Raw genomic sequence first — 12,327 nt, 5'->3', positions numbered from 1 at the left:
CGAGATATCAAAAATCTCTACTTTCATATATAGAACGCCAGAGACACTTGTAAATTCAGTATCATTGTATCCTTTGCTCGCTGTCTATTCCGACTCCTTCCGCTCCTCCCGTGGCGGCCCAGCCTTGGGCGGCGGAGGTAGCGGTGTTCCCCTCCGCGACGGTACACGATCTTCCTCTTTACTCTTCTGCTCCCCCTCGGCAAAATAATCGTCAAAAGCTTTGTGTGGCGAGGCTCGAGCCGTCCCTCGCAGCTTCCTTCCATGGTGGTGTGATGCCCCCGCAGGAGCTGTAGCAGCTGTAGCAGCAGCAGCAGGAGGAGGAGGAGGAGGTGTAGCAGACGCAGTACCCGCCCAAGGGGGCGGCGAGGTCATGTTCGCAGGAACAAGGAACTGCGGTGTAATGCCAGCTCCGGCTCCAGCTCCGGCTCCGACTCCAGCATCTAGATTCGTATTCATAATCATATTCGTATTCACACCCACTGTATCAAAAACCGGCGTAGAAGTCCCATCTGCCTTCGTTTCAAATACCACTTCACCAGGTCCCTCCACCTCCTCGCCTAATCCAACAGGTAATCGGTGCAGAGCGCCATAGCCCAACTCTGCGCCCAGGGCGCCCTCGCCGCCCCAGCCGCGCGTCGGTACCAGGTCGACCGTGCGCACGACATCAAACTCGCTATTATACACCCATAACACTAGTGTTCGGTCAAGATGGTCTTCGACGAGTTCGCCCAGGGCGGCCTCGCCTCGTAGGGTCCCGCTGGGGGTGCCGATAATGTAGTCTGAGTGGGGAAGGAGCCCGGCGCGGTAGGCCGGACTTAATGGGGACGGGATAGAGAGGACGTGCCAGATGTTTTGGGTGGAGGAGAGCGGGGCGAGCTGCAGGGCGAGACCCAGGGTTGGGTTGGATGGGGGAATTGGGATCGCAACTGTGTGTGTTTTTTGGCCCTGCAGAGTCACAAGAAGAGGGGGGGAATGGTTAGAAGACATGTTATACTGAGGGATTTAGGAACAGAAGGCGTATCAACCTTTGCGCTCCAGATTGTAAAGGTCACTCGTGATCCTGCGCAATTGCGGACTTCCGTCGCAAAGAGGTTCGGGTCGGGGTCATCCTGTTCTTGATCATTAGTTGCTGGTGCGTAGGAGTGGGCGATATATATATACGTACAATCAAACGCCCGTTAATCCCAATAATAAAATCAAACCATGGCTCCAAAGGCAGCTCAGGGTCCTTATTGCGGAGGACCTGGAATCCAAAGGCATTGTCATGTCGCGACGGCTGAGGAACGGGCTCCGAGTCCAAACGACCAATGAACCTATTCAGAGCTCCGAACATTGTGAATCCGGTGTCCGAAACGCTACTTGAATCAGAAAGCGAGATGGTGGAGAAGCAGAGGAGCCCAAAAGACCACGTCGGATTCTTGTATAACTGATGATGGATGGTTGATGGATGTCCCGCTGCAAACAAAACAAACCCACGGTTATCAGTAGATTTGAATAGCATCATCGATTCTCGTTTTCGATCTCAACCCAACAGCTCCTTCTCTTTCGTTCGTCAATGTCTTGACCATACTCATTCAACCAAATCCAGCCATGTCTGGTGATGAGGAAGAAGCTCCCCCTGAAGTCCATCACTACGAGCACCGGGGCGAAGTGCCATGGGACATTCAAAAGTAGCAACCGCACCTCTTCCCCAAATCTCAAACTTCAAAAGCTTCCGTCAGACAGAGCTAACAGATTTTTTTTTTTACCCCCTAGCTACTGGGCTCAACGCTACGATATCTTCTCCAGGTACGACGAAGGAATCTGGCTAACAGATGACGCATGGTTTGGCGTCACTCCAGAACTAATATCTATGTATGTAACCCCCGGTCACATATCGCGGAAGGAAGATAGACACAGGCACAACTCATATAGACGACATTAGGAAAATCGCCCTACAAATCGCCGACGCGGCCTCCTCGGACCGAAAAGTCCTTGTGGATGCCTTTGCAGGCGCAGGCGGGAATACCATTGCCTTTGCTCGGTCTGGACGGTGGAAACGAGTCTACGCCATCGAGAAAAATCCCGCTGTGCTGAAATGCGCCCAACACAATGCCAAAATCTACGGGGTCGAAGATAAGATCACCTGGTTCCTGGGTGACTGTTTTGACGTGATCAAGACCCATTTGAAGGACTTGGGCCCGTATAGTGTACTCTTTGCGAGTCCGCCCTGGGGAGGTATGTACTGCATACATCATATCATGTTACTTACTGCTTGGATCTGGAAGGGGAACTAATCCGTGATGACTGGTTTTCTAGGTCCTGGATATCGATCAGCGTCTGTCTTTGACCTACAAACAATGGAGCCTTACTCCCTGGAACATCTCTATACGGAATACTCGGCCTTCACCAAAGATGTTGTTTTGTATCTGCCGCGAACCTCTGATCTCAACCAGCTGGCTCAGATCGTCCAAGGAAACACCAAGGTGCCAGTAATGCATTATTGTATCAGGGGGGCGAGTAAAGCTCTTTGTATTTTTTATGGCAACTTTCAGCTTTCATGATTGGATTTGATACCTTTGTTCTAGATCTATTTGTATTTTCTAGGCTTTACCTACTCTACTGTCTTTCTTTGCAGAGAATGTCATTGAGGACATTATGGTAGAAGATTAATTTGTGCGTATAGTAGCAGTGCCGATGACATATTCAACCACGGCATCATTTAGGTCACAATTTGAAGCCATCATAAAAACGACGAAAAAATGGTATCTAGAAATATTGGATTCGTTGCAAAATCATGAACCTCGCTGCCCTGAACACCTCGCGCCTATGAATTCGCTAGTAGAAATTTACCGGAGTAGCTGGACCCTTGATGCTTGAGCTACAAAGGTTGAGAAGAGGGGAAAAAAAAAAAAAAAAAAAAAGACAAAGACAAAGACAAAGAGAGTTGAACAAAAGCTGTCCTTATACCGCAGGAGGAGCACCCATCGCAAAGGCGGACTCGCTGACACGGTCTTCGGGCTTCATTGTACCATTGAGAAGAGGGCACAGCTTTTTGTTGGTCTTAATATGACCAACCTGCCCACAGTTCGCGCATTTTCGTTGCGTTCCCGCGGACTTGCTCGACCCCCCTGGACCACCATCCGCTGGGGAGTCTCCGGCGCGAAGCACGCCCTTCTGCTTTTCGCGGGCAAAGCGCCTTTCCTTGTTGCGATTGAGTCGACTCAACTCTTGCTCGATCAGCTTCTTGTTGCGAGCGTCCACTTCTGGGTCTCCAGTGGGCTGTAGAGACTCAAGTTTGGTGGTGAGCGATTCAACTCGATGGCGGTGCTGGATGTAATGTCGAATCACGCGGGGGTCCCAGACGAGGGTTTCTTTTTGCTGGATTTCGCCCTTCTCGTCCCTGACGTGTCGGATGATACGAAGGACCTTGCCCTTCTGATCCGGCATGCTCATCTTACTAAACTGACTGGTCGTCTCATCATCACGACGACCAGGTGCGGGGGTAGGTGCCTCTGATCTTGGGGTAGGCTTGCCGAACTCGTCGTCATCGTCTCCTGTCATGTCCTCATCGTCATCTGAATGTTCGATGGTTGACGAAAGACTGGCCTTTTGAGCGTCCCAGATTCGTCGAATAGACGTTTCGTACGACTTTTGTTGTCTTGCAACGTTGTAACTGTGGCCACCAAGTTCCTTTAGCCTTTGGGCATCTAGCTTATCCTCCACACTCTCGCCAACAGCTTTGAACCCTCCTTTCATGGAGGTCTTGATAAAGCTGAATCCTTCGCCACGGCCAGTAGGGTCTCCCTCGCCGTGAAGTTTGAGCATTGCCTTTCCTTGAGATGCTAAAAGGAAATTACGACTAGCCTTCCATGGGGCCATCTGCTGCTCAAAACTCTCCCCCTCGCCATCGTCATCATCGTCGCCCCCCGTTTCAGCATCGTTGCCATAGCCAGTATCGTGCAAGTGTTGCTGACCGACTTGCATCGCCTCCAGAAGACACACGTCTTCAGGTTGAACCCAGGATCGAATAACATCTTGCTCGGGCACCGGTTCTAAGGGTACCCAGTATTTGGAGTCTTTATCGTGTTGAAGGAAATCTTTAACCTTCTGGCGATTTTGCATGTCACTTGTCCCTGGGATATGTGCTGTGACATCACTAATAGAGAGTCGAAGATCAGGGCTCTTCTTCAACAGGCGATACACCAGCATCTTCATCCGGTTCTTAGCGACTGTGGTAACCTTTCGAGAATGAGGTCCAGGAATGTCAACGGACGGGAATTGCTGTCCAGCAACAAATATATTGTCGATTCCACGGAGGTAGTAGTCGCTGCCTCCTGACCCTGTGCTGCTGCGAACCACTAAGAAATCAGAGGATTTGGCCTCGTGTTGAAACAAGGGGGCGCGATACATAGAGTTGGAGATAGCCGGGGTGACTTCCCCCGCATCGACATGGCCAAAGATGGAAAATGGGCTCTTATCCTGGGGTAGCAGGACAACGGTTTCGCCAATCTCGGTTTTAGGGCGTGTTGGGTCTTCCATACTCTTCCGTCGGTAATAATTAATGATCCGGTTCGCCATACCAAAGTTTGAAAGAACGAGAGGCACCTCCTCCGAATACTCAACCAGCAGGACGTGGGAATTGTCTGCCAGTGAAAGTGCCCTGGTAGAGTCATAGAGAGTGCGAATATCCTTGCCCTTTTGGTGTTTTCGCTTAATGTAAGCGGGATTTTTAAACCAAGATGTCTGACCGGGTCGGAACGATAACGCTGGACGGTGAAATGATCGGGCCTCAGCCTTGGCCAGCTCTGTTTTGTAGTAAGGCCACTGGAGGCGCAAAGCTGGCATACTGTGTTCAAGTGTGACGTTGCCCAGAGTACTACGAACCTTGTTCTGGTGGTTCTGTTTGAGCATGTCGTAAGCCTGGTCATTGGAGATGTTGTAACGTGATGTGAGGCGTCGAGTTACATTGACATCCATCTCATCCCTACTTCGAGCTCCGGACGCCTTGGGCTTTGGTGCGGTGGCATCAGGTCCGCAGTCATCGAGTAGCATGTATGGGTCGTTAAGGTCCACTGTAACCTTCTGCGCAATTTTCGAGGTGACTTGCTGCGGGTCGTCGATCAAAGGCACATCGATATGCGACAGGGCAACAAGCTCCATCGGATCGCGGCCGATTTTGCGCTTCTTGGCTGGGCGAGTGGTCTCAAGAAGCCAGTCATCTTCGACATCCTCGGCTCGCACGGGTTCGTCTACGTCCATTATTGAGATGCCATCTTGGATATCCCAATCAGTACAGACCACCCGAAGATCGTCCAAGGTAACTCCGTTCGGTAGTGGCTCATCAGAATCGGAGTCAATCTCGAAATCTTCCGCATTCTTATCCTCTTCCTCCTGCGTAGCTTCGATGACAGGAATGATACCAAGATGTTCAGATTCCACCGAGCGCTTGAAAACTTGTCCACCTGATTTGAATATCCTCTCTTGATCCTGGGCGAGCTCAATGTTGACTTTGCTGGGAATGACAGGTTTCGGAGGCCTGGGGGGTTGTTTGCCGAGGAAGTAAGCTTTCTTATGCGGGATCAGCTCGAGGAAGCGAGGTAAAGTATTTCGATCAAAGGTCGGAAACAGCGAACTCAACAACTCCTCTACATTCTCGGGGGGAGCTGGTGGGTTATCGGGACCGATACTTGACATTGCAAAGAGAGCCTGCTGTAGTTTCCACGCCCGGAGAGAGGCTGGGTCCATATCATCCGCGGTCGGGGTCAAAGAGCCATCTTCGTGAAGCGATTCCTCCTCTTCTTCCATGGGAGCAGGTTCTGGTCGTTCAACCGGTCGTTCATCTTCCTCAAAAAAGAGATCTCGGGTGGAGTCAACCTGGTCTGGGCGTGGCGATGAAGGCTCCTCTCCAAATAGATCATCAAGGTTATCAAGGTCAGCAGGTTGATCCTCTTCTTGTGTTTCTTCTTTGATCTCCTGCGTATCGAACAAGTCATCTCCACTGTCGGGTTTTCGCTCCTCAACCGCCTCTTCCTCGGGAAGGTCGTCATCGTCAAAGTCTTCATAGTCCACCGCATCGTCTGCTTTCTCACCAGGCTCCAGATCTCTCGATAAGAAGTCAAAAGAAATCGCGCCATCCCCCAAGGGGCCGTTCATCTGGCGCATCACATTGTCGAAGTCGGCATCTTCGGTTTCGGGGGCCGGAGAGGCCGTCGCGTGCGGCATGGTGGTTTGCAATATGTGAAGCACATGTGAGTGATGCGGGAACACACTCACATCGCACGTAGCTTAGGAAAGGGAAAGGTCCGTAAGCTGTGTTCTGAAGCTATCCAGGCATGGGGAGAGCGAAAGAAGAAATACAAATACGGGGAGCCGAAGAGGCCACCAGTGTTATGCTGACTAAGCTTTGCTCGCCCATTCAACCTCTGTTCACGTTAACGTTAACGTTAACGTTAACGTGGATATCATCAATAGATTTCCAGAAAAGGGAAAATGGTGAAGTTGAGGTGAAGAATGACTCGGACTATAAGTCACTAGTTCCATACTTGTCATCATTCAACCTGACCAGGTTCTCTGCTGCAGGCATGTGCCGAGCGTGAAGCATTGCTGAGCTAGTTAAGTACATACAGAATACTTCTTCACAAATGAGCTCTACATAGTTATCAACACCTACTCCCAGATACTGCCAAAATGCAAGGCACATTCCTGGTTGCATAAAAATCGTTCTGATAAGAATATGAGGAATTACATCATGGTCTTTAACTCATTTGTACAGCTGCGCTCCTCGCCTTCGGTTCTCTGAGCATCGCGTCCATCACCCATACAGTTCCGATAGTTGTCCCCGAGAGATAAAAGGTCGACCTCGTTCCGGGCCCAGCGCCAGGATTACGCCTTTTGGGCGTCGGTATGTGTATCCTAAGAACGCCCCTTTCTTTCGGATGTCTACTACAGTCTTTCGAAGCCGCTTATCGCGTAATATCTTGTCTCGTGGTCGTCTTGGCTCGTTGTGCCTTTTCTTCTTCTTTCCCTTGGCAGAGGAGTTTGCTACATCCTTAGCATCATTATTCGGGGCTATATTCCGGTCGAAAACCGGATTATTTCTTTTGCCCTCATCTTGTTCTGCGTAATGCCCGCCCTTGTCATCGCCCGAGACTTTGCCGACCTCTGGATGACCGCCCTCGGAGTCGGTGGAAATATCGTCTGGATCAGAAGGATACCCGCCATCGTCAAAGTACCTTGTGTCCTCCCAGTTTTTGACCTTTGGGATGAATGGAGGGCATGTTCGGTGAATTTCTTCCCAGTTGATCCCACGAAAGAATGGATGTGCTTTAATGTCAGAGGCGTCATCAGGATACACATACAGACCTTGGTAGTTTCGGTTGGATGGGTCCGGCCTATTGAAGAAATTCCTCGCTGATCGGGACAGTAAGGCGTCGTTGGTCTTATATTTTACAGAAGACAGACGAAATTCCTTCTCCTGCAGTAGATAGTTGATCAGATCAACTGCTTCAGAGGACACCACTTTGTCGGAAGGCCGGTGAACCGGGAAATACAATGTTTGAAGATGATGCTGTTCCCCCTCCCATATTAGCAATTTTACCTAGCAGACATGCCGAACTGGGGTCATTTACGTTGATTTTCGCTTTGGTCTTATGGCGATCCTCCGAGGCGAACGGAGTAAACCCATACAAACACTGCCATCATGCGTTAGGTATGTTCGTAGTATCGGGGGCTCCGGTGTAAAGAGACTGACCTCGTATAGAATAATGCCCACACTCCACCAGTCGCACCGGCCATCATATGGCTGACCGCGGATGACTTCTGGGGCCATGTACTGGCTAGTTCCGACGACGCTCCTAGCTAGTCGGCGCTTCTGATTCCTGTCCCGCCAGTTCAAAAGGCCAGAAGCAGGGGGGTGTATCCACTCAGCATCAAGACTACCCTCTTGAACGATATTAGGAGTTGATTCTTCAGTTGCTTTTCGTGCTTCCTCCCGATCCTCAGCATCTCCTTCAACCTGAATACCGAGTCGTTGGACTAAAGAGTGTCGCTGATAAGTGTAATACCACTGATCGTGGGTCCAATGTCCATCAAAGGCCAAACCAAAGTCAGATATCTTCAAGTGCCCGGAAGCGGAGATCAGGAAGTTATCAGGTTTAACATCACGGTGAATCCAGCGCAGCCTATGTGCCTCCTCGATGCACAGAATCATCTCTGCCACATACCATCGAGAGATGTCTTCGGGTAACATATTTCGTCTCATCAAAAGACCAAGAAAGTCGCCACCTACCATGTAGTCCATGACAAGATAAAGGAAGTTGTTATCCTGAAAGCTTGCAATCAATGGGACGATCCATCGAGACTTCGCCGATGCCACCAAGAAGTCTCTTTCTGCACGTAGATGCCCCTCCTGGCTGTTGCGAATCATCACAGATTTTCGGATTACCTTCATAGCAAAAACGTTCTTCTTCACCCCTGTCATGGTTTGTCTGTGATTACTTGGTGAGACAGACCTAACAGATTCGGATTCTCCTCCAGTGGGTGTTTTTCGCTCCGCTGACTCCAGCATCGTGGTAAACGATGGCAACTCTCCTTTGTCTGCTTTGCATTGGTCGTTTTCCACACTTTTCTCTCTCACTAGACGAACAACCCCGAAGCTTCCTCTCCCTAAGACCTTGATAACCTCAAATCCTGCCAAGGACGGGGTCTCCTGGTGGGGGGAGCTATGAGATCGACTTTTAAGCACTCTGCACTGGCGAAGGTATTCACGTTCTTGTGCCATCCACTGCTTCTTGACTCTGATCTTCTCTTCGGGGGTAAGGGGTAAGGAAATAATATACTGGTCTAGTTCATACCGCCGCTGTGTTCGTCCGTCCACGCCGGAATAAAGAGTGTTAAAATACGTCTCAAAAAACACCTTGGCGTTAGCTGCGGCCTCCACTGTCAAGATGGAGGGTAACGGTGCAGGTGACTCCATGCCCAAACCAAGGGTACCTTCGCTGTGATTCGATTGGAACAAATGAGGTTCACCCATAGCTATCTGGCCCCCCTTCCCATCCCTATCCGAGCTCATAGGGAAACCAGATTGGCCCTCAGAGGTAGGAGGCGTCGATGTGCTATCTTCTGGGAACTCTTTACTACTCTGAGACATTGACGAGTCCGAGTTCTCACCCAAGTCGACGACGGGCAACGCATTTGATGGCTGCGGGTGAGCAGTACAAATGTTTGGGCGTAAGTTGAGATGCGAGCGACGAATGACGGTTGCACTACCGAAAGTTGTCGATAGTTTGAGCGAGACAAGCCTGGCAAGTTCGACTGGTGTTGATTGGCTTCGTCTGAAATCCACTGAGCCCAGAGATGCAACCCCTTCATCCGTTGTTTGTGGCCCCAGTTGTTTCTGTTCGCGGTTTCTGGGGATGGTCTCTAGCTGATCCAAACAAATTGGTTCAAGACTGCCACGAACCGCACTGGACTGCTCAGCGACAGGGGGGTGTAGGACGTCCGGATACGGGATGCCAGCATGGCTAGGTGGGTTGGCCGCCTTAGAGGCTTGAGGGCATACATATATATGTTAGCGACCTAGGATATACTAGCTCCGGACATCCACAGCCATACCTTGAGTATAACTCCGGATACCTAGAAGAGAGAGCAACCGGGAGCTTCTTTGCTGAATGCGGATTCGTATCTTTTCCCTGCCCGAACCTTGCTCTCTCGAAATTGCCGACACAGAGCCTTCCGACCCAGCGGAGACATTCACAGATGGCTGAAAACTACTATCGTTCAGCGAACTCGAGTATTCAGGCTTTCTCCCGCTCTTTTTATCCTCCCCTAGCACCTTCATACTGCTCACAATGGCGCGGGTCGTAGATGGACCAGGGACGCTGGTGTTTCTGCTAATTGACGTAATCGTGTAAAAGCGTTAATGATAGGGTCATAGAATTATAATTATCGGTGCAATGGACGCCAAAACGAGGCACATACAGAGTGAAGAAAAAAGATCAACAGTAGAATGGGGACTTACAGATCACCGTCTCGTGTATAAGTAGAGATAGAAAGCACGACAGAGGGTAGTCACCACCGTCACGGGATTGCTACGAGGCAATTCCTTGCTCTACACAAGAAGCAGTGGACCAAAGACCGCCCTAGGAGGATCATTACGTTACACTGGCACTGAAGGAGAAGACTCGGGACTACTCTACAATTTCTTTCTTAGGTCCGTTCTGAGTTAATCCAACATCTGTGCGGTACAATCGAAAAGACTATGTGCAATTATCACAAATCAAATAAATTCGAACACCTATAACACCTTCTTTTAGACACAGGTATGGAGCAAAATCAAAGATGGCCGATGAAATTATATGCGCACTTGGGTTGATTCAGCAGTGCGCTTGGATCCTTCATTGTGAATGAAGAATTATTTATTTGATCTCCAACAGCTTGACGTCGAAGATCAGCTTGGAGTTAGCAGGAATGCCAGGGAGGGCCTTCTTGCCGTATGCAAGGTGAGGAGGAATTGTGATGCGGCGCTCGCTACCAACAGCCATGCCAGCAACACCGATATCCCAGCCCTTAATAACTTCACCTTTGCCCAGCTTAAAGGTGAAAGGCTTGCCCTTCTTGTTGGCTGTAGTGAAGTGATGTTAGTCTAGGCCGAGTCGCAGAGAATGGGATTCAAGTGGTATTGGAAAACTTACAGTCAAACACCTTTCCATTTTCGAGCTTGCCGATGTATCGCATAGCAACGGTGTTGCCAGCGGTAGCAGCAGGGCCCTTGCCCAGCTTTTTGTCATCAATAGTCACTCCCTTCACCTCTTTGACACCGAGAGTGCCAGTGGCCTTGTCAGTCTTCTCAGCCTTCTCAGCAGGCTTCTTCTCCTTAGAGGGAGTGGGGCCTTGCTCGAGGTTCTTCGCGAATTGAACCTTCTTGGCCTCCTTGGCCTCCTTGGCCTCAGACTTAGACTCCACAGGAGCAGCCTCGCCGTTGTTCTTCTTGAGCTTCTTCTGCTGCTTCTTGCTCTCACCGCTGGCGACAGCCTTGGCCTTGCTATCATTCGCAATCAAGTCCTCCAGGGACTCATCAGCCTCGGCAGCACGCTTCTTCTTTTGCTTGGTATCGACAAGCTTGGGGGCCTCTTCCTCGCTGTCAACCTCGGTGATCCTTGGGTTTTCAAGGTCATCAAGGTCATCGCTCTCATCATCCTCGCCCATGAGCTCGTCAAGGTCCAGCTCATCCTCATCGGGCGAGAGATCGTATTCATCCTCGTCTTCCTCATCGTCGTGGTGGTGATGACCATCGTCAAGCGGCATAACATAGTTTCCAGTCAAGTAAATAGTGTGAGTACCGGTGGCCATGAAGAAAACACGCTCGTTCTCGGAGACTGTGATGTCCAGAGGCTGCTGGCAGTTCTGTGGGGACGCTGGGTCAGTAAAATACTAAAATTTCACCAGGGCGGAAAAACCTACCCTCTCAGGGTCGAGGGTACAGATGACCATCTCATCAAGCTCAGGTTCCTCATCGGACTCGGCTTCATCGTCCTCCTCATCATCATCGAAAGCGGGGGCCTTGCCCTTGACAAGCTTGGAGATGGCCGCCTTGAGGTCGAACTCTTCACCGTCGTCGGAATCGTCATCCTCCATCGCATCTTCCATTTCCTTCAGAGCAGCCAGGGCCTTGAGCTTGCGGGCCTTTTCCTTGTCGCTGGGGCCACCGTTAACCTCCTCGTCATCCTCAGAGTCGTCTTCCTCGTCATCATCTTCATAATCGTCGTCGGAATCCTCATCCATATCCAGACCAGGGGGAGGCCGGACGATCTTGAGAGTAGCTCTGGGGCGCTGGGTAGCATCCTCGCCAAACTCTGGCTCCTCATCAGGGTCAATGGCAGCCATGCTGATGCGGAACTGTCGCAGCCGTTAGTAGAGTTCAATCGCCGTGGGAATGTCGGGGGAACAGACCATAGCAGCAGCATTGGGGACAGCGGGGATCAAGACACCACCAGCAGGCACCCGGAGAGCATAGACAGCGACAGGTTGAACAGCAGACATTTTGAGCAGACTGTAGTTATATCAAACGGGACAAGACAACAAAGAGATAAAATGAAAGCAGGTCTATCCAGAACCAAGGCAGCTAGAGAGCGCGAAAAGAATGGTCGTCTAGATACTGGAGATGGAGTACGGAAGTAACCTTGAATCTAGACAAATCGACCAGAGCAAGAGAGAGGAAGTAGAAAAGAAAGGAAAACAAGCCGTAGGACGAGAGAGGAGGAAGAGAAGAAAAAGAATCAAATCCGATCTGCAACTTTTTTCTATCCGCGGATCCTCTTTTTTTTTTTTTTTTTTTTTTTTCTTCTT

General features: G+C 50.4%; 4 protein-coding genes across 4 annotated transcripts; 1 reads left to right on the top strand and 3 right to left on the bottom strand.

The window, feature by feature from the left end:
• Positions 1-46: 46 nt before the first annotated feature.
• On the bottom strand, positions 47-1,439 carry P175DRAFT_0501310 (putative Golgi reassembly stacking protein). Its single transcript, XM_040897139.1, has 3 exons — positions 1,166-1,439; positions 1,026-1,109; positions 47-945 (listed from the first exon to the last, which is right to left on the bottom strand). The coding sequence occupies exons 1-3, from the start codon at positions 1,331-1,333 to the stop codon at positions 85-87; spliced, it is 1,113 nt and encodes a 370-aa protein (XP_040752079.1). The 5' UTR covers positions 1,334-1,439; the 3' UTR covers positions 47-84.
• A 124-nt stretch (positions 1,440-1,563) lies between these two features.
• P175DRAFT_0501308 (RNA methyltransferase) lies at positions 1,564-2,761 on the top strand. The gene is made up of 4 exons (XM_040897138.1): positions 1,564-1,670; positions 1,756-1,854; positions 1,925-2,217; positions 2,299-2,761. Exons 1-4 carry the CDS (start codon positions 1,591-1,593, stop codon positions 2,541-2,543), a joined length of 717 nt encoding a protein of 238 aa, XP_040752078.1. The 5' UTR covers positions 1,564-1,590; the 3' UTR covers positions 2,544-2,761.
• Positions 2,762-2,882: 121 nt separating this feature from the next.
• P175DRAFT_0501307 (DUF3591 domain-containing protein) lies at positions 2,883-6,303 on the bottom strand. Its single transcript, XM_040897137.1, has one exon. It carries the CDS (start codon positions 6,202-6,204, stop codon positions 2,944-2,946), a length of 3,261 nt encoding a protein of 1,086 aa, XP_040752077.1. The 5' UTR covers positions 6,205-6,303; the 3' UTR covers positions 2,883-2,943.
• A 490-nt stretch (positions 6,304-6,793) lies between these two features.
• P175DRAFT_0557369 (uncharacterized protein) lies at positions 6,794-12,282 on the bottom strand (the record flags this gene model as incomplete). Its single annotated transcript, XM_040900768.1, has 9 exons — positions 11,932-12,282; positions 11,443-11,877; positions 10,674-11,385; positions 10,414-10,603; positions 9,682-9,869; positions 9,595-9,615; positions 7,733-9,528; positions 7,611-7,673; positions 6,794-7,549 (listed from the first exon to the last, which is right to left on the bottom strand). Exons 1-9 carry the CDS (start codon positions 12,019-12,021, stop codon positions 6,794-6,796), a joined length of 4,251 nt encoding a protein of 1,416 aa, XP_040752076.1. The 5' UTR covers positions 12,022-12,282.
• Positions 12,283-12,327: the final 45 nt, after the last annotated feature.

This window comes from Aspergillus ochraceoroseus, assembly GCF_002846915.1.
Source record: "Aspergillus ochraceoroseus IBT 24754 chromosome Unknown P175scaffold_4, whole genome shotgun sequence".
Lineage (NCBI taxonomy): Eukaryota > Fungi > Ascomycota > Eurotiomycetes > Eurotiales > Aspergillaceae > Aspergillus > Aspergillus ochraceoroseus.
This window is presented reverse-complemented; position numbering and strand designations above follow the sequence as displayed.

Excerpts from the sequence above, each read along its gene's own strand:
- P175DRAFT_0501307 (XM_040897137.1), bottom strand. The coding sequence starts at position 6,204 with ATGCCGCACGCGACGGCCTCTCCGGCCCCCGAAACCGAAGATGCCGAC.
- P175DRAFT_0501310 (XM_040897139.1), bottom strand. The coding sequence starts at position 1,333 with ATGTTCGGAGCTCTGAATAGGTTCATTGGTCGTTTGGACTCGGAGCCC. Across the intron at positions 1,110-1,165 it reads GGATTAACGGGCGTTTGATT|GATGACCCCGACCCGAACCT; the intron begins GTACGTATATAT and ends GATCAAGAACAG. Across the intron at positions 946-1,025 it reads TTACAATCTGGAGCGCAAAG|GGCCAAAAAACACACACAGT; the intron begins GTTGATACGCCT and ends GTGACTCTGCAG.
- P175DRAFT_0501308 (XM_040897138.1), top strand. The coding sequence starts at position 1,591 with ATGTCTGGTGATGAGGAAGAAGCTCCCCCTGAAGTCCATCACTACGAG. Across the intron at positions 1,855-1,924 it reads ACTCCAGAACTAATATCTAT|GAAAATCGCCCTACAAATCG; the intron begins GTATGTAACCCC and ends AGACGACATTAG. Across the intron at positions 2,218-2,298 it reads TGCGAGTCCGCCCTGGGGAG|GTCCTGGATATCGATCAGCG; the intron begins GTATGTACTGCA and ends CTGGTTTTCTAG.